Consider the following 22,025-nt stretch of genomic DNA (forward strand, 5'->3'; position numbering starts at 1 on the left):
GAACTTAATACATACCTGACTGACATTAATAACACACTAGTCACACAAAAAACAACGATCAGTCTGCACACTGTGACACTGGACATCAAAGGAAACAAGCCTAGTTGTGTACGAAAAAGCAATTGACAAAACATTTACGACAGTTACCATAACGTAATTTAACAGTATTTTTAACAGCCTCTATTTTGTCTAATATCTATTCATTTGTATGTTTGACAGACACAATAAAAGTTATATTTTATGTAAGCAATGAAAACATTTTATTTTTTACGGATTCGGCAATCTCCGATTGAAAAAACAAAAAACTCTTATTTGGCGCCAAATTTGTCACGTGATCAGAACGGTCATTCTGTCTTTTGTTTCCACTAACTATCGTTTGATATTTTGTCCTCAGTTACAGATATAATTGCTTGAAACTGATGATTTTTACTTTCTGTTATTCAGTTTATTCAGTAGTTCTTTATAAAATATTGTAAACTTTTAATTTTGAGGGAAATGAACGCTTATAAAAACAACGGAAGTGGTAGTGTTTATCATTAAAGTAATTTATCTTGAGTGCCAAATAATATATACACCGTCTTTACAAAAATGAAACTACTTTTTATCAGCTGGCGATATTTTATCACAGCGATCGATTCATTCGATGAAGATGGAAATAACAAAAATGTATCTGACATCAGATCACTTTACAAACATCTTTATTGTTTTTCGTATATCTTGAAATCTTTATTAAAAATAATAATATTAAAACTGTGATCGGTCCAGCAAAACCGGAACTGCCCGTGAATGTCAGACCGATATCATCTTCGGTTCAATTAAAAGACGAGTCTTTTTATAAACCCCTTTGCACTTTTTTGTAGGCAAAATAAGGAGTATGTCTTTTCTCAAAGTCTACCAACACAAAACAATATGGTAACCAAACTACTCCTCTCCCCCCCCCCCCCCCCCTTTTTTTCTTCTTTTTTTTTTTGCTTTTCGTTTATTGGTGTGGGTATTTTTTTTGAAGGCTGTGGTGCCGAGCGGCCGCCCTCCTTTAATTTTCACCCAGCGTTCACACTGGTAAGTATGGAAGCGTTCACACCCATACACTACTGCAAGCATCTCACGTTCAATGTTGGCATATCATTGTTCTGTGTCAGATAATGATTTGGATGCAAAAGCTATGGGTTTGTCTTTCTGTAGGAGTACTGCTCCTAATCCTTTTGACAAAGCATCAACTCGTAATGTAGTTTCACAAGTAGGGTCAAAGTAAATGAGTGTAATTTCTTTGCATATTATGTCTTTGATTTTGTTAAAGGCTGCCTGATGAGACTCTAACCATACAAATTCACTAACTTTCTTGATCAGTTCTCTCAAGGGAGCAGTGTTTTGTGACAAATTTGGAATAAAAGGGCTCATGTAAGTTGCTATTCCTAAAAATTCTTGTAGCTGTTTGGGGTCCTGAGGCTGCTGTATTTCTTTTATGTCTTTTACTTTGTTCGGGTCAGGATGCACAACTTCTTCATCGAAAACAAGGCTAAAGAATTTAATCTTTTGGTGTGGATCTCGCACTTGCCTGGATTGAAGACAAGACCATGTTCTCTTGTTTCTCCATCAAATTTCTAAGGTTTTTGTCATGCTTTTTATTGTCCTTGCCTACCACAGCTATGTCATCCGAGATACTGACTGTACCTGGGCATTGTTCTAGTATCTGGTCCATGTTTTGCTGAAAAACATCTTGGCTCAGGTTGAGGCCAAATGGAAGTCTCAAAAATTTATATCTACCAAATGGACTGTTAAATGTTATCAACTTGCTTGAATCATTGTTTAAGACAATTGACCAATATCCATGTCTTGCATCGAGCTTAGAAAAGACTCTTGCTCCAAAAAACTTGTGAGTTACCTCTTCCAGTGTTGGGGTCTTGTAATGTGGTCATTTTATTGCTTTATTCAAATCTTTTGGATCTAAGCATATTCTCAACTTCCCACTTGCCTTCCTGCTGTACACAATACTTGAAACCCAGTCTGTAGGTTCTGTCATTTTTTCAATGACCTGCATATTCTCCAATGCATCAAGTTCTGCTTTAATTTCATCTCTTAGATGAATGGGACATCGTCTAGGTACATGTACGACCGTTAGAACTGATGAGGCAACAGTGATGTGACATTCTCTTCGGAACCTGCCTATTCCTTGGAATCTGTCAGGATACAAATTAATTAGTTTTTGTTCTGGACTAATTTCTGCAATTGGTTGTGTTTCTTTGACTTCACAGTGTAATGTTATTAGTCTCAATGAGTGTGATGCCGGAAGTCCTAAAACGACTGAACCATCTGAGTCTGTGACAGAAAATTCAGCTTGACTTGTGTAATCATTGTATCGGCATGGTATTGTTATCTTACCATACTAAGTAATCAAATTCCCTGTATATGATTTCAGAACAGTGTTGCTTGGATTAAGTATATCAGTCTTTGGAAAACTTTCAGGCATTAGCTTTTTGGGATACATTCGTCTGAACGTGCGTAGGGAAAGGATATTTCGTTGTGCTCCAGTGTCAACTTTAACTTTTAGTGTTGCTGGTATCTTTGGTCTATCATCCAACGTGATATCAATTATCGCATATATTTCATCTCGTTTGTCCAAGTGTTCATCTTGGATCGAATCGAAACTCATAGGGTTAAAACTTTCAGTAAGATCTTGGGAATTTTCGGCCAATATAATGTTTACAGATTTTTGTGGAGTGTGTGATCTGGAACTGTGCCTGCCATCATAAAGCTTTCTGGATGGTGATCTGCGTCGAAAATTGTCCCTACTTTTCCTCTGCTTCTGTTTGTATATTGGGGTTTATACCTCTGCTTCTATTTGTATATTGGGGTTTATAACTACTCTTACACACTGTTTTCCAATGGTTTTGTTTACCACAATTCATACAAGTGGATCCATATGCCGGACATTGGTTTGGGTTATGCTTTCTACCACAATATTTACATGGCTGTTCCCTCCTGACTACATGTACATCTAGTTGTGGGTGTTGTACATCATGAAACAATTTCATATTTGTACGTGATGCTTTTTGTATGCGTGCTGTATTTATGGCCTGGTCAAGCGTCAGTGTTTCATCTTTGCTGAGTAGCTAATTTTGGACTTCACAAAAGTTTTGTTCCTATTATTAATTGTTCAATTAGTCTTTCTTTTAACTCATCTTCTCCAAACTTACACTTGAATGCCTGTAGTACACCGTGTCATGTAACTATCAACTGATTCTATTTTTTCTTGTCTAAATTGTTGTAGATAAAACCTCTGTAACCTGAAATTGACATTTGGCTCAATGTGTGATTTTAATTTATCAAATATTACTTTGGGGTCTTTTGCCTCAGCAGGTGTTAATGTCCAAGAGTTAAATGCTTTAATTCCTTCATCACCGGTAAACAATAAAATATGGTCAACCTGTTTTTCCAATTTAATGTTCTTCACAGAGAAGTAAAGTTCACATCTTTGTTTGAATAATTTAAATGTTCCTGGTAAATCATCATTAGACCAGTCTAATCACTGAGTACTCAATGAATCCATTCTGATTTCGTGTTGTATGTATACTGGATTATCATTCTGAACACGATCCGAAAACAGGATGTTTACATTTTAATTCATCAAGGGAAATAACTCTGGTTGACTTGTTCATCATTTAGCATTATTTGAAATCACAGCTTGTTAATAAATTTTCCATTACTTTTCTTTTTTTCTTTTTTTCATGTAGCATTACAATACCATCACTTTATACCTACGCCGAAACACAGGGTGTCGAAATCTACTACAATGTACTTAACTTAGCAGACTTTTCCTTCTGTATATTCAAAGTTCCATCATCTGCTATGACGGTTGACAGATCGTAAACAAATGTTCATAACACACTAATACTTCAATTCCATGCGTCATGATTGCTCTCCTTAGGAAGTATGTGTTCTTGCCCAGCTGGTTCACAAATGAAGGTTTACTTCCAACTGCCATGGCTCCAAGACGGTTACATATTCCTATGTTCAACTACATGTTAAAGTAGTGCTAAGTGCTTCATACGCCTATACAAATAAACCCATAATATTACATTATTAAACATCATACTTAATCTCATTGCCCTGAGTTGGGTGGCTCAACCCTGGTTTCCTCAGCTTCTGGTGGAGGAGCCTGTGCATTTACCTCTTCTACCTCATCTGCTAAGCCAGAGGCTGAGGCAGACGGTGTGACATCCAAAGCCAGAGGTCTTCTGGCTTCACACGTGGAGGTTATTGGGCTATCTCTGTGAGACGGAGGCTTTTCTCTCTGCAGTGTTCGAGATTAACGGTATCCCGATATCCCGGGGATACCAGAATTTAATTTTGGATACCAGACTTCAAGAACCCAGTATCCCACCGGGATGCCATATAATACTAAATTCTCAGGTGAATTACCAGATTTTGAAATGTTAGTATCCAACTGGGATACTGGCCAATTTTTTTTTATCTCAAACACTGTACTGGGTTGCTGAACTCGTCTCATCTTTGAAGCACCAGTCTACTGAGTGTCAGCCAGTGTCACTGGAGTACTTGGGTTTGTTGGGCGACAATGTCACTGGAGCACTTGGGTTTGTTGGGCGACAGTGTCACAGGAGTACTTGAGTTTGTTGGGCGACAGTGTCACTGGAGTACTTGGGTTTGTTGGGCGACAGTGTCACTGGAGTACTTGGGTTTGTTGGGCGACAATGTCACTGGAGTACTTGTGTTTGTTGGGCGACAATGTCACAGGAGTACTTGGGTTTGTTGGGCGACAATGTCACAGGAGTACTTGGGTTTGTTGGGCGACAATGTAACAGGAGTACTTGGGTTTGTTGGGCGACAGTGTCACTGGAGCACTTGAGTTTGTTGGGCGACAATGACACAGGAGCACTTGGGTTTGTTGGGCGACAGTGTCACTGGAGCACTTGGGTTTGTTGGGCGACAGTGTCACTGGAGCACTTGGGTTTGTTGAGCGACAGTGTCACTGGAGCACTTGGGTTTGTTGAGCGACAGTGTCACTGGAGTACTTGGGTTTGTTGGGAGACAGCGTCACTGGAGTACTTGGGTTTGTTGTGCAACAGCGTCCTTGGAAAGAAAGAAAGAAATGTTTTATTTAACGACGCACTCAACACATTTTATTTACAGTTATATGTGTCAGACATATGGTTAAGGACCACACAGATGTTGAGAAAGAAACCCGCTGTTGTCACTTCATTGGCTACTCTTTTCGATTAGCAACAAGGGTTCTTTTATATGCACCATCCCACAGACAGGGTAGTACATACCACAGCCTTTGATATGCCAGTTGTGGTACACTGGCTGGAACGAGAAATAGCCCAATGGACCCACCGACCGGGATCGATCCCAGACCGACCGTGCATCGAGCGAGCACTTTACCACTGGGCTACGTCCCGCCCCTCTGGAGTACTTGGGTTTGTTGGGCGACAGTGTCAGTGGAGTACTTGGGTTTGTTGGGCGACAGTGTCAGTGGAGTACATGGGTTTGTTGGGCGACAGTGTCACTGGAGTACTTGGGTTTGTTGGGCGACAGTGTCACTGGAGTACTTGGGTTTGTTGGGCGACAGTGTCAGTGGAGTACATGGGTTTGTTGGGCGACAGTGTCAGTGGAGTACTTGGGTTTGTTGGGCTATAGCATCCCTGAAGCACTTGGGTTTGTTGGGCAACTGAGAAAAATTTGGATCCCCTGTCGTCAACTGTCAATAACCTACATGTAGCAAAGTATGGTCACAGATCTTCAATTTTCAATACTCTTAGGCAGTGTGGACGTAGAGACTTTTCCACGAAGCTCATGTTGCATGACTTGCTCAAGTCATTGCAGAACACAGTTGAGAGGCCTTCCATTTTACTAAAATGGAATGTTTTCCTGGTTCAAGTGCTCATGAGCCATTAAGATTTGCCAGTCTTTGTCAATTGACCTGGAAACATTTTTTCATCTCACTGGCGTATTAATGAGATTCATGCTTTTTTGCATGATCTGGTGGATTATAACACGGATGGGTCAGTTACTTTGAGAATTGATCTTAATTTTGTGGCTAAGAACCAGGTGCTAGGGGAGGAGTTCCTCCAGCATTCATTCAGAGATTTTGTCTTGTATGGTTGCTTCGGATAATTCAGATTGACTTTTCTGTGCGGACTGTGCTTTAAAGTACTATTTAGAGCATACTAGGAACCTCCATCTTGGGAAGAAGAGATTTGTTTAACACATGTATCTCTTTTATAAACCAGGTGATAGACATTACTAAGAATGCATTAATTTTGTCTCAGTGGATTGTGGCAACCATTAAACTGGCATATGAGTCGGAGAGTAATCATGTTCTATCCAACTTTTCCATCAGGCCTCATTCGATTTGTGTGATTTCTGCTTCTATAAATGTTCATGACTCTTTAGATATCTACAGCTTCTATTTCAGAGATATTGCAGTTGGTCCTGACAGTTCAGACAGGATTGATTCAGACAGTCATTGCAGGACAGCAAATTGTGTCAGTGTGCAGGGCCACAGTATTGGGGATCTCTATTCCATCTGGGTAGCTAGCCTTGACGGGAGATAGTTCGATCCACCACCTAGTTTGTAGTTAGGGGGTTGGGGACTATCTGGGGCTGACTTGTGTCTTTTTTGTTCCATTTACCCGGTGAGATGTTAAAACATCTCACTTTTCTTTGGGTAATGAATTTTACTGTCAATTTGGGTTTGTAATCTGTTGATATTAAAAGTCACTTTGACTATTTTACCTCGTATGCTGTGGTTATCCGACACCATGCCATTACTTGAGAAGAACAATTGTTGTTGAATTGGTAAATCTTCTTTTTTTTTCTTACCTCCTCCCATTAATGTTAATTTCATGTGCTCTAACGGGTTGAATAAGACTATTAGAAAATTTTCATTATTATTGATACTTACCTACATGTAGTGTTAGCACAACCAAGGTTGTCCCTTGATTCAGTCATTTCGGACTTTGAATTAATGATGAGGTTGATGGTCTACCTATATGCAGATGTACTCATGCGCTTCCTGCAAGGAAAACAATTCAGCAGCAGCTATTATTATTAAGACTCCGGTTGAATAGTGTATTTGTTGTGCTAGCACTAGGTAAGTATTATTAATACTGAACATTTTATATCCCAGTTTTCTAAATATTATTTCAGATTTTTTGTTCACTTGTGGGTTGCTTTATTCCGAAGGTCAGTGGTACAGTATTGGTAGATACACTGTAATTACTAATTAATGGTATTCATGAATACTTATTCATATGCAAGACCCCATATTCATGATATATGTATTATATTCGCTGCATGGTGTATTCGTTGCAGCTGTACTGGAAATATATATGTTCTAATACCTGCAACATTAATATAAAATAGCATATATACCTATTTTGTATCTGCAATCTGTATATTCCTAAAATGATCCTAATTTCAGCAAAATTATAAATATAAAAAAGTAACTTTGAATTATTTTGGTGGGCCTTCAGTTTTTAGGGTATGTGACGGTACCCTCAAATTAATTTTAGGGTACATATTATTTTTCCCTTGATACTCTCTGACAAAAAACCCTGCTAATACTAACAGCCACTGAATTAAACAGTGCTGTGGATTTCAATAAATAAACAAACCTTTCCTCCTAGAGTTGTTGATACACCCAAGTCATGAATTGGAACCAGCTTATTTCTACACTTATAATTTGATGTCAGTTCAGTTGTGAACAGGTATAATAACTTGAGCGATTTTATATAAGAAATATACGACCTGCTACGAAGGGTTGTCAGGTTGCCAGGTTGCCACTGTTCATCCATTGTGACTAATTATAGGGAGATGAAACGGGTGGAGTTGGTTATTCATCGCCTTGGAATGCTGAAAACTCTTAATGGCTTTTGTAAGTCATCCATGGATAGTTCTATTCATAAGACTCTTTAAAAAAGAAGTTATTTGAGTTTTAGACATAAAATGAACAATATAAATAGAAATTTAACATGATGGTTGTTTAAGCAAAAGTACCTTTTTAGCATTGAAAACACAATCGTTTTTAATGTTTGCATGCAAATGAATATTCAAATATTCCAAAATTTATCTTTGGTGGGTGGCAAGTAAACAAACATTGTATATTATTTAGATATTATTTGAGGTCCATATGGAACAAATATTTGTATGTTGTACATTGTTAGGATTTTAAAATTAATATTATATACCCTATAGAGAATATAAGACTCCATCATATGTGGTCATGTGGGATAGAAAAAGTACACCCGAGGTGGTGAAAATGTCGACCTGGGACGAGGCTTGCCAAGTTCCATAGTCAAAATTTTCACCACCGAGGGTGTACTTTTTCTATCCCATATGACCACATATGATGGAGTCTTTTTCTCTCATTCATTCCGTAAATAAACCATTATTTTACACGAACAGACAAAGATGGCTGAACAATTAACCTTTTCATTTGACCATTTTATCATAAATAAACTGCACTATCGTATTTACCATGTTTGTTTCACATGTTAAATAAAATTTAACACTACAAATTAACAAGATAGCTTTTAAAATGAAGGTTTTAATAACAAAATATTAATTTAAAACTGTGTCTAATGACCTCACATCACCACCTCACATTAATATGACGTCATATATTACCACCGACGTCATGTTAAACGCAAGCGCGTGATATCCCATGGCTTTCTTTCATGGGATAGCTCTGTTCCATATACCTGAGGATGAGAGAATAATACATGATTGACCATTTATCTTACAAGTTGTTTTAAAATTTATCTAACAAGCGAAAGTGATTTTAATACGTTTTTAAACAACAAGTTTAAATGGTATCTAACAGACACAAATGTATTATTCTATTTCTTAGATAGCCTCAAAAACCAGGTTTTAAGCAAATTTTAACATCTTTTTTGACTAAAAGTTATTTACAGCCCTTTCACTTGTAGCTAACTTACGCGTCACAGACAAATGATTGTCAGGTTAACTATACATCACAGTGTTATCAATTTCGATTGTGCAGTTTTTTGATTGGATGTATGGCATTGGTGACCTGGTCATCACCTAGGACCAGCCAGTCATATGTCTTGAAATTGTTAACACACATACATGTGTAAACAAGTATGTTATAAAAAATAACAAATGATGTTCTCACTAACGTGTGTAAGAAATATTTTTTTGTTATTCCAAGATCAGACTGACAATATCAAGGTAGGGAGCCTTGAATTATTGCCTTACAATTAATGGGTGTATCATGATTAAAGTTGATACTTGATTTCTTTATGTTTGTGTGCTATAAAAAAGTGAGGTGCATCATATATTTTCAAAAAATTTCCTTTTCCTTAGATTATTTGTTTCCATCTTTCTGTCCATCTGTCTGTTCCACATATATTTTTTTCTGAATTAATTTTGCATTGCCTCAAGATATTGATCTCAAATTTTGTATATAGCTTTCATGGCAATTTACCATTTTTGACAGAATTATATGGCCATGAACTTCACTTTGTGAGATACTTTTGCCTCACATGGGGGTGGAAGATGTTTTGTCAATTTGGTTATTGATAATCTTAAGTCATGTAGACTATTACCTCATATGTTTTGGTTGTCCTACCTATTGCCATTACTTGAGAAGATTCACGTTGGTTGAATAGATAATTAAATCCTCTTTTTCTTACCTGCTCCCATTAATGTTGAATTCACGTGCTCTAACAGTGTTAAATCAAGTCTGTTATAGCATATTTGATTGTGCTAGCACAGTAAGTTGAATAAGACTGTTAGAAAATTTGTTTCTAATGTTCATTATTATTCACACTCGCCTAGTACCAGCACAACAACAATAATACGGAGGTCTTCCCTTGATTCAGGCATTATGAACTTTGAATCGAGGATGAAACTAATTGTGTGTGTGTGTTTGTATGTCTGTGTGTGTGTGTGTGTCTGTGTGTGTGTGTATGTGTGTTTGTATGTGTGTGTGGTGTGGTGTGTGTGTTTCTGTCTGTGTGTGTGTGTGTGTTTCTGTCTGTGTGTGTGTGTGTGTGTGTGTGTATGTGTCTGTCTGTCTGTCTGTGTTTTATTTTTTAATAATACGTGTATAAGTAGAACATTTGTCTTATATAGATATAGATTATAAACTGTATACCACATAATTAAATTTTAAATCATTGGAAGCATTTGAAATGATGAAATACACCATTATATCATATTGTATCATATATACCTGTGTGTGTGTATATATATATATATATATTTTAATTTTGTGATATGCAATTTATAATCTTAGTATTGATATATTATTGCATTATAATTATAATATTTGATGTATTTAATGTATTCTTTAACAATGTGTTAATCTCAATAAAAATATAATCATAATTGTTTGTATATAAACAGTTAAAATCCTTCAAGCAAAAAACTAAGACAGACCTAACATTATCATTGTGCATTTCAACATAAAACGTGTCCTAAATGTACTCAAATCATCTAGGGTATAAAATGGTAGTGTATACGAATCATCCAGGGATGAAACAAAATGGGTATGAATCGTCCCATAACCAAACCACTTGTCCAAGGCAAGCAGACAATTAAACCTTAAAGGAATACTTAAACAAGACTTAGGGACTGGTATCGGACATAAGGCTGGTAGGTACAGGGTTCCCACCCAGAGCGAGTTTTAACGACTCAATGAGTAAGACCACTACACCCTCTTCTATCTCTAACCACTAACCACTAACAACTAACTCACTGTCCTGGACAGTCAACCCAGATAGCTGAGGTGTGTGCCCAGGACAGCGTGCTTGAACCTTAATTGGATATAAGCACGAAAATCAGTTAGAAGGGAACTGGTATGCATTAGATATGGTGTTAGAGTATCGTATTTCGATATGAAGGCCATAATATGATACATCGATTCAGGACAACTGTATCACAATAAATACAATATGATACATTCATGTTTTAATAAGTTTTGGGAAATACTTGCAGAACTGAAGAAACAAACGTAGCGGTTTGTTGATTTTTGCGGAATGGTGAAACAGGCATGTGTCTCAATGTTCTGTAATAATATCCATCCCAGTAAGCAAACAATTATTTTCCAATGCAAAATAAACTGGCTACATCGTTACCATGTTTTGTCCATGCATTGAGCTCCTCTGTATTTGTATTTCTGTTGTTAGCATGTATAGTGCTAAAGAAAATTAAAGCATTCTCCTATAAACAACCTGTCATCCCTAAAATGGTATTGGACGTTATCAGGTCATAGATTTAATGTGCACATTCAGAGCAAGCTGTTGTAGTGTACGGCTGTCATGGGCGCAAGTGCTTGCGAAGCAAGCTCTTCCGTCCAAGACAGGAAAGGGGGAGGGAGGGGAAGGTGTGCTTCTCGCTTACGACTTAAGCACTGAAGGAGTGCAAAAGACCAGTTGTTGGTGGACCGAGGTAAGGCGGAAGAAGAGGCGGTAAATTTAGAATTGTCTCAGAAAAGTAAGCCGAAAAGTTGAAGTAATTTGTTTGCGTTACGTCCAAAAGAATTGTGGTGATTGAATGCGCAGCATGTCATGGGTCTGACGGTGTGTGGAGCTTTCCCCCACATATGCCTGCTGGTAGACACCGTCGTGCTGCATCGTCAGCATGGTACTCAGGGTTCTGGTACGGGATTCCACATTATTGATCGTACCGGTGTGGAAAGATCCCTCTCGTCGGCGTTGTTGACAGCTGCTCCATCGATGGGGCGTACACAACTAGGGGCTTGGTCCCTACCAGGTTAACCCAGTGCTTTACTGCTGCTGTGGCCATGTCTAGTTTGCCAGCTGGTCGGTGTCCCTCTGCATTGAGTCTGGGTGCGACCACCAGTTCGAACCCTTCCAACGGTGCCAAAAGATTGGCCCTTTTAAGGGCCAGCGGGTGGGGGTGTCGAACCGTGGGCTCTGGAGAGTAGGGGCTGGTTGGCGAGTGGGGGTGTCGAACTGTGGGCTCTGGAGAGTCAGGGCTGACTGGCGGGTGGGGGTGTCGAACCATGGGCTCTGGAGTGTCGGGGCTGGCCAGCGGGTGGTGGTGTTGAATCATGGGCTCTGGAGAGTCCGGGTGGGGGTGTCAAACCATGGGCTCTGAAGAGTCGGGGCTGGCCGGCGGGTGGGGGTGTCGAACTGTGGGTTCTGAAGAGTCGGGGCTGGCCGGCGGGTGGGGATGTCAAACCGTGGGTTCTGGAGAGTCAGTGCTGGCCGGCGGGTCCATTTCGATCAGATGTGAGCTGGTCAGTCTGCGTCGCGGCAGGGACGGTGTCTTCGGCGTCGGCGGTGGCAAAAGAACCACCACCGGTGGAGTAGTCACCAGCTTTGGTCCCCCTGTGCCGTTTCTGCCGTTCCAGTCCTCCTCTTCCGTCTCTGTCTTCTCCTTCTCCTGGTCGCAGGTTGTTGTGGTTGGCCTATGTACACTAGTGGCACCCAAACTCTGGATCATCGACCCCAGCAGTGGGGGGAGATCAACAGAGCAGGGCTCGACTTTCGAGCTGCTTAGCGGCAAAGGTCATCTTCGGCTGAGAGCTGGAGTGAGAGTATGGACAATATCAACTTCCAGGGTTTCTTATACTGTAAATAATATATCATACTATTGATTAAGTAGACTGTCCCGTCAGAAGAGAGCAATTACATAATTCCAAAGAAAAGAAAACTATCACTTGGTTATCATAAGTGGTCGTTTTTGCTCGAATATATACATGTACCAATAGGCCTTAGGAAAAAATACTAAAACCCTATTTTGTTCTGTTAATGCAGATTGAAATATGTTTAGTTAAATAGTTTATTATATTATCAAGTCATTTATGTTGTTTTACAAGTCAGGTTGATTAAAGCGATACGCGATACACTTTGTCGTAAATCACTGTTTGTTTACACTGTGCATAAAGGAGTTGGTAGGTGTTGACGTCACTTCCTGCCAAGCTGGAGTACCGGACGCGACGAAAAAACACACAAAATGGTTGCCCTTAGTTAGTAGGAATAATCATGGTTTTTTTTTATTAATTCTGAAATTACGTGTTCTTCATTTTTGAAATTGTCAGTATGTGTTGATGGTTTGGGTATGCATCTTTCCAACGCATAAGGCTCATATTTGACTTGTCCTTCCCTTTAACATAGAGCTCTGCACTATATTTGTGGTATTGAATAATGAATATACATGTAGGCCTACATTTTTTATAACTATATTCTGTTCGTCTTTTCTTGGTAAACTAACACTGTAACTAAATAGCTTACATTATATGGCTCTTGTTTTCTTGTCAGGTGTTTACTATCATTATAGGTGTTTTCAAAACTGGTTATACCTGTTTAGCAATATTGTGCATTTATTTTCTACTGAATTAGAAGTATGTGAATACATTAAACATGTGCTAAACTGTTTATATATTCTTTTCTTCTTTTTAATTTTTTTGCCATAGATTCTTGTAATGACAAAAACTAAATTTAACTTTATTATTTACACCAGTCAGAATGATGTCCATAATGTTATTAGCATTCTCTGAATCCATTTCATCAGTAGCATATTTTATTAATAGTACAGTACACCTGCAGTTTTTTCAATTACCTAACTAGCAGCTGGTATTGGTAGTGATTTAGCTGGGCAGATCACAGTTTTATCTTTTCAATTGTGGACTGTTAAAAGTGTAGTTGTCACAGTTCTCACGGTTAGTTCAAAAAGGGGTCACTAGATGTACCCCTGATTTGTTTACTGGTAATGTAGCTCTTTGTGGCTTTAAAATATGTGTTACGCATTCCAGGAAGTACAGTTTCCTATAGCCCTAAAGAAAACATTTCGATAGTAGTTACTGGTACATATACTGGACTGGATATACTGGACATATATATTTACTTATACTTTGTGGTCTTTGTGCAGAAACCAGTTTTACAGTGTCTCTGTGCAGGGAATGGAATGTCCTCATCTGTATAGTTATATTCATATTTACCAATAATCAGCCATGTGTTTATTCACTCTCATGGAGTGAGGAGAGTGATACTTAGACGTTGATTCAGTGATAATTACTATTAGCATGCTTTTAGATACTGTGTATAGTTGAGCTGCTTCATAATGCAGGCTTACTACATAGGCAAAATTGAGAATCCACCTGCTAAACCAGATGGTGACATATTGGAAAAGTTTCATAATCTGGTAAGTGTTTTATTTATGATTATATATATGAAGAGTTTCATCGCAAAACACGATAAATGACATAGTAAAAAACATTGTGCGAACACGTTTTACTCAGACGCTGTTCACATAAACACAAGTTCAAATTCAGTTTTCAGCAAAACGTGATATGATTGTCTGAGGATACATCGCAGATTGCAGAGAAACTGGCCTAGTGTTTATGGTGGTTTGGAATAAAACATTTTTAGGATTGGGTGTGTATAGTGGTGTTTATCGCATTTTGCGATGAAACTTCATCTGTCTGTCTGTCTGTCTGTCTGTGTGTGTGTGTGTGTGTGTGTGTGTGTGTGTGTGTGTGTATATATATATATATAGTCAAACCTGTTTTAAGCAGTCACACATGGGGAGTAGATAAAAGTGGCCACTTAAGACAGAAAGAAAGAAAGAATTTTTTTATTTAACGACTCACCACTCAACACATTTTGTTTACGGTTATATGGCGTCAGACATATGGTTAAGGACCACACAGATTTTGAGAGGAAACCCGCTGTCGCCACTACATGGGCTACTCTTTCCAATTAGCAGCAAGGGATCTTTTATTTGCGCTTCCCACAGGCAGGATAGCACAAACCATGGCCTTTGTTGAACCAGTTATGGATCACTGGTCGTGCAAGTGGTTTACACCTACCCATTGAGCTTTGCACTCACTCAAGGTTTGGAGTCTGTATCTGGATTAAAAATCCCATGCCTTGACTGGGATCTGAACCCAATACCTACCAGCCTGTAGACCGATGGCCTAACCACGACGCCACCGAGGCTAGTCCTGCTTAAGTCAGGAGACTGCTGATTACAGGTTGCCACATACAGTCTTTAAAACATTTGTTGTTGTTTCTTGTTTTACCGTCTATACTGCTAATTAACGGATGTGTGCTTCCCAGTTGACTATATAAATCAACTTTTGACATGTCACCTCCAGACAAAATGCAACTGGAATGTATTAAATTAACTGTTCTCAGCAAACTTGTTTTATTTTTCCATTTAATTATTTAAATCCTACTTCATGTGGTGGATTGTCATAGTAAGTGAATCTAGATATGTCAAGCGTAGCTTGCCCAGAGGCAATTAGATGCATTCCAGAATCATACTTTCTTAATTGATACACAGTTGAGTTGTCGGGACTGAGTGGGTACTAGTATTTCTGAAGGTGTGAAGATCGGTTATTTGCTGCACATTATCACTCTTGTTAAAATATCCCTTTTATATAACAGTAAACATTTACTGTGGCCGCTTAATACACGCATTTTAGCAATTTGGGATCCGATTTACATGTAGGTGGCCGCTGGCTGCATTAGACAGGTGACTGCTTATTACATGTGCATTTACATTATAAATCGTTTGGGAGTGAAAAAAGTGGTCGCATAAGGCAGGTGACTGCTGATTACAGTTGACCGATACGACAGATTTGACTCTGTATGTGTGTATGTGTATGTATATATATACATATATATATATATATATATATATATATATATATATATATATATATATATATATATATATATATATATATATATATATATTAGTGTATGTAATGCAGTTAAGTTTGTTAATAAGCTGAAATATGAGCTTGCCCACTATGGCAGGTGCTATGTAAATTAAAAGCCCTATAGGCTGACCAAATTGTAATGTAACAGTAATTGTTGCAGATGGTGATTGATTATCTTCTTGATACTTAATTACTAATCACCGGAATTGATCTTATTTGTTAATCCCACTAGTAAAGAAGTGGCATAGTGAATACCACCTATAAAAATAAGAGGCCACATCATATACTGTAAAATACTTTATTTTCGCGGGATGAAATATATACAGTCAGACCTCGTTACAACGACCGTCGTTACTACAACATTAACACCATCTGACCACAAATTGTCAGGAACAAATGTACATCAATGTTATTCTGTTCATTACACCGGAATTAAATTCATACCTTCCGACATCGACAGAGCAAATTAGGAACAAACAACAGAGCAAATTAGGAACAAGCGTGCATCTGACATCTGAAAACACCTCCTTACAATGATACACACAGCCATTTGGCATCCGTGATGTCTGTTAAATCTGTAGACGTGTATTGCTTTTGAAAATAAACCTGTAGTCATTCAATTATTCAAGTCTTCTATTTTTATGATATTTTGTAAACGAACTAGGTACCTTTAACCAAGGAATGTTTAGAATGACAATGAATGCACCTTGATTAATAATAATATATTTAATAATTTAAAAAAACCCAACATATTTATATGTACTTGTATTTGTTGTTTTTAATATTAATTGCAATGCATTAGTTATTTAAATGTGGTAAAACGCTCACTTGATACAAGGTCGGTCTGTGATCGATCCCCGTTGGTGGACCCATTGGGCTATTTCTGATTTCACCTGTGTGCCACGACTGGTATATCAAATGCCGTGGAATGTGCTAATCTGCTTGTGGGATGGTACATATAAAAGACCCCTTGCTACTGATGGAAATAGAACCCGCCTGCTACTGATTCGATCGGGCTGCTGGTGCTCCCTTGCACCTGTCAGTGCAGGCGGTCCCTCCTTTCCCCTCCCCCCACCTTTCCTCTCATGGCCGGCTCCTGTGCCCACGAATAACGTGCACTACAACAGCTTGCTCTGAATGTGCACGTAAAACCCTATGACCTGACCTGACCTGATGGAAATATATAGCGGGTTTCCTCTGTAAGACTATATGTCAAAATTACAAAATGTTTGACACACAATAGCCAATGATTAATAAACCAATGTGCTCTAGTGGTGTTGTTAAATAAAACAAACTTTTACATTGGCAATTTCGATATAACGATATCATAATGACGAAGTGACCCAGGGACAAATGTACATGCAGTCGTTATAACGAGGTCTGACTGTATGTATGTATGTATATATATATATATATATATATATATATATATATATACTACTCAAAAGAATTTAAGAGTCAGACGATATTTTTGACATTATTTTCTGAATGTCAATTATATTAGCTAGACCATAATGTCACGCATGGTATTGTTCCATTTTGACGAAAGTGGGTCTAAGCAACCCATAAATGAATTAAAATCCACTGTCATTGACACTGTCGACTAGTTCTAATGGCGAAAACATGCTTACATTTGCACGTAAATTAGGGCGAAAGCAAAAGCTCTGCTAAGTGCCCATAACTTGCTTTTTCACAAAGCGTTTCATTTGCACGCTTTGCACGTGTATTCCATGTTCCCAATGCTGAATTTCCGTATAATTGGAGCTTGCGTTCGTGTACGGTGCACACTCCAAATTCGACAATGGTACGACGTCAACTGACTATTGAAGATCGAGGAAGGGCTATTGCTTGGCTTCAGGATGGCAATACGCAAAGAAATGTTGCTCTGAGACTTGGTGTCAGTCAGAGTGTCGTTGGCTGACTGTGGCAACGGTACCAAGCAATGAATTCTGTTCGAAATCGTCCACGTTCGGGAAGACCCCGAAGCACTACAAATAGAGAGGACTGCTACATCACCAATATGGCTCTACGTCAACGCACAACCACTGCACGCCGATTACGTGACAATCTGCGGACTGTGACTGGAACTCGAGTGTATGATCAAACCATACGCAATCGTCTGAGAGCCAATAATCTACGCTGCCGTCGCCAGGCTGTTCGACCACCACTCCTACCACGTCACAGAACGGCCAGACATCACTGGTGCACGCTTCATCTGCGGTGGCAACGTGTTCAGTGGGGTCGAGTGATGTTCACTGATGAGTCCAGGTTTAGTCTCCAGTTCAACGATGGTCGGGTTCGTGTCTACAGACGTCTTGGGGAGCGCTTCGCTGACGTTAACGTTAGACAACGTCACCGGTTCGGTGGTGGCAGCGTCATGGTGTGGGGTGGCATCTCTATCCACCACAGGACCCCCCTCTATGTGGTGGATGGCAATCTGAATGGAATCCGCTATCTGAATGAGATTATCCGGCCGTTGGTTCTCCCAGGCCTTCAGCAGATTGGCGGCGGGGCAGTTCTGCAGGATGACAATGCCAGACCCCACCGCGCCAGGGTGGTAACAGACTTTCTCAGACAACAAGGTATCACCAGGATGGATTGGCCAGCATATTCGCCTGACTTGGCCCCAATAGAGCACGCCTGGGACAAATTAGGCAGGAGAGTTCGGGATAACCATGCCCCTCCGGCCAACCTTCATGATCTTTGGTCAACTTCTTATGGCAGAGTGGCAGGCCATTCCCCAAGAGTTCTTCAGACGTCTGATCAACAGCATGAGGCAACGATGTGTCGAGTGTATTCGCGCCAGGGGTGGATTCACACACTATTAAACAAATGTTCTAATGTGTAAAATCCATGTTTGACAACCTTCAACTTTGACAGCATGTCATGTGACTTTCTTGTATACAGTGACGTTTATTTGTGGTTTTTTGTAAATATGGAACAATAAATTAAATTTTTGGTGTAGTTTACATCATCAATCTAATACACTCTGAAACTTATTTGGTTATAAATTTTTGACCCTTAAATTCTTTTGAGTAGTATATATAAAACAGTACCTTTATTTTGTCACTCAGATGGTCTAAGTAAATTTTTCTCAATATTTCTAATCTGCTGTCATGCCGTTTTGGGTTACTTCACGCTTTAATCCTGTAATCGATACCAGCCACCAGGCTTTGGTTCGACACTATAGCAGGCCATACGTAAAATCACTAGCCATTGGATGGGCATAATGAAATGAAACAGATTTGACCAAGCACTACTTAAAAGCTTTTCATGGCGGTAAGCGTGTGAACATTATTAATTAGGCTAAACATGGTTAAATTATTGGCTGAGGAAGAGGAATCGTGAGTTCAAGAAATCGACAAATTAGTGAAAAATAAGTTTAAATGGACATGGCTTGAAAAAACGGTGAAACTTGACATCAAACTCGGAAAAAACATTGAAAACATTGTTAACAGCTTGGGCAATTTCGTTAGAAAATGTGACATTCCAGGTAAGGCACTGTGTGTTTATTGTAATGACTTGATTAATTACGGTTCACGAGCAAGAACAAATGGTTTAAGAACAAACAAGGATACGTATATTGATTATACGATTTAAAATACTACTTAATATTAATTATTTATTATTATGCAATAACTTAATATTCAACTTTTGCTATAGTTTCAGATTATAGAATCTTATAGAAAATATGCTTAATAACACTTGAATATTACTAACAAAAGGTTCTGGTAATTAATGTTTCTCTGGTTTATATAATACTTTTAATAGGTTTTTTATCCAGAAGGCAGCCTTCTGGATAAAAACCTATTAAAAGTATTATATTAATCACTTTTCTACATGACGATGATTGTGTATGTCTGTCAAGATTAGTACTTGGTAACGTTCAACTTAATTCATCTTCATGTACAACTTCTGAAATGATTTGATTTGAATTTAAATAAAGTGTTACATTAGGACTCAAGTGGTGTCGTATTATAGATAGCACCTTAGTCATTTTGCGTAATGGCTGGCCATGATTTTCAGTCATTTCGTGAAATGGCTGGAATTTTTAGTCATTTCGCATATTGCCTGGTGGTCACAGGCACTTCGCGAAATGACTGATTTGTTTAGGCATTACACGTAATGACTGGTTTCACAGATTGACTGTATATATATATGTATGTATGTATGTATATATGTATGTATGTGTATGTGTGTGTGTGTATATATATATATATATATATATATATATATATATATATATATATAAAAGTTATTAGAATGAAGTGTATCGGATGAATAAATAAAGATAGAATTTCACGTTTTAATGGAATAAGCGCCTTTCACCCGTAACGGGTTCATCAGTTCCATATACATGACGTCATCTACAGCGGGAGGTAATTTCGATGATGTCACGACAATTCTAATAATAAAAGATGCATACCACGAACAAATTGCATATTTGACATTAAATGAGATAATAATTATAATTATAGTGAGTATTATAACTGTCATATTAACATTGCTACATTGTAATACATGTAAACAAGCATATAAGAGTCAAATGTTCTAACAGTAGATACATTGTACAACAAAGTTTCAAACTTTATTGGAAAGAAAGAAAGAAATGTTTTATTTAACAACGCACTCAACACATTTTATTTACGGTTATATGGCGTCAGACATATGGTTAAGGACCATACAGATTTTGAGAGGAAACCCGCTGTCGCCACTACATGGGCTACTCTTCCGATTAGCAGCAAGGGATCTTTTATTTGCACTTCCCACAGGCAGAATAGCACAAACCATGGCCTTTGTTGAACCAGTTATGGATCACTGGTCGGTGCAAGTGGTTTACACCTACCCATTGAGCCTTGCGGAGCACTCACTCAGGGTTTGGAGTCGGTATCTGGATTAAAAATCCCATGCCTTGACTGGGATCCGAACCCAGTACCTACCAGCCTGTAGACTGATGGCCTGCCACGACGCCACCGAGGCCGGTCAAACTATATTGGAGTGTAGTGACCACAGTATGGGTTAGTGTATGTTAAGTTTTGGTTTGAAAATGCGAATAAAATGAGCTTTCTTTTGCTGTCGAAAATGTTTCTCATCCATCATAACTTTATAAAATGGGAATATAGTAAATTTGCCGTTCCCACAGCTTTTGATGTGATGACTTACCCACATATACTCTTCAAAAAAAGAAACGCAAAAGGGTACAAATGGGTTATAACTCCGATTTTATGTTTCCTACCGGTTCATGCTTTGTGAATATAAGGTCATTGCATGCTCCAAACACATTCCCACGGTTACATTCGATAAAACGCAGCTACTGTACAATAAAGTTCCAAAATGTGAATATTCGAAAAAACGCAGCCACGTGCAAACCATGTCACCACTGCACGTGCGTTGTCTGCACGCGCAACATGAACACCGACAGTATAAAAGTGCAGGGTGTTCGCTTGCCTGGCCTCTGTATCTGGCCGACAGTTGACAATCCAGGACATGCCACGTCTCAGTGAACCGCAGAGAAACAATGCCATCGGCCGACTAGACGCAGGCGAATCCAGAACGGCCGTTGCCAGGGCATTCCATGTGTCCCCAAGCACCATCTCCAGACTGTGGGACCGTTACCAGCAACATGGATCAACACGTGACCTCCCTAGATCCGGTCGACCACGGGTCACTACCACCGGGCAGGACCGCTACATCCGGGTACGCCACCTTCGGGAACGATTGACTACTGCCACCTCCACAGCCGCAGCAATACCAGGTTTGCGCAGGATATCCGACCAGACCGTACGGAACCGCCTACGTGAGGTAGGAATTCGTGCCAGACGTCCAGTTCGAGGTGTCATCTTAACACCACAACACCGTCGACTCCGACTGCAGTGGTGCCAGATTCATCGACAATGGCCTCAACTGCGATGGAGACAGGTGTGGTTCAGTGACGAGTCCCGATTTCTGCTCCGACGTCATGATGGAAGATGTCGCGTGTATAGGCGTCATGGTGAACGTTGTGCGGCAAACTGCGTGCAGGAAGTGGACAGATTCGGCGGGGGTAGTGTCATGGTGTGGGCAGCCATCTCACACACTGGCAGAACTGACCTGGTCCACGTGCAGGGCAACCTGAATGCACAGGGCTACATTGACCAGATCCTCCGGCCACACATCGTTCCAGATATGGCCAACGCCAACGCAGTGTTCCAACATGACAACGCCAGGCCTCACACAGCACGTCTCACAACGGCTTTCCTACAGAACAACAACATTAATGTCCTTCCTTGGCCATCGATATCACCGGATTTGAACCCAATTGAGCATCTATGGGACGAGTTGGACCGACGCCTCCGACAGCGACAAC

The 22,025-nt window shown here is 39.3% G+C and overlaps 1 protein-coding gene and 1 long non-coding RNA gene across 5 annotated transcripts in view; one reads left to right on the plus strand and one right to left on the minus strand.

The window, feature by feature from the left end:
* The window catches only part of LOC121368223 (actin-associated protein FAM107A-like), a 107,114-nt gene that overhangs the window by 23,781 nt on the left and 61,308 nt on the right, over window positions 1–22,025 (plus strand). The window contains exon 1 of one of the 4 annotated variants that reach the window (XM_041492861.1): window positions 13,487–14,154. The exons of 2 other annotated variants lie outside the window; for them this stretch is intronic. In XM_041492861.1, the coding sequence (XP_041348795.1) occupies window positions 14,074–14,154 (81 nt within the window). In that variant the 5' untranslated portion in view covers window positions 13,487–14,073. Of the gene's footprint in view, window positions 1–13,486; window positions 14,155–22,025 lie in introns of those variants that run through there. One more of the 4 variants, XM_041492862.1, reaches the window with a different exon arrangement.
* Window positions 948–7,797, minus strand: LOC121368224. The gene is made up of 3 exons (XR_005957488.1): window positions 7,635–7,797; window positions 6,923–7,033; window positions 948–5,088 (listed from the first exon to the last, which is right to left on the minus strand). It is a non-coding gene; the product is annotated as an uncharacterized LOC121368224 (long non-coding RNA).

The sequence above is a fragment of the Gigantopelta aegis genome, chromosome 3 (assembly GCF_016097555.1).
Source record: "Gigantopelta aegis isolate Gae_Host chromosome 3, Gae_host_genome, whole genome shotgun sequence".
Classification (NCBI taxonomy): Eukaryota; Metazoa; Mollusca; class Gastropoda; order Neomphalida; family Peltospiridae; genus Gigantopelta; species Gigantopelta aegis.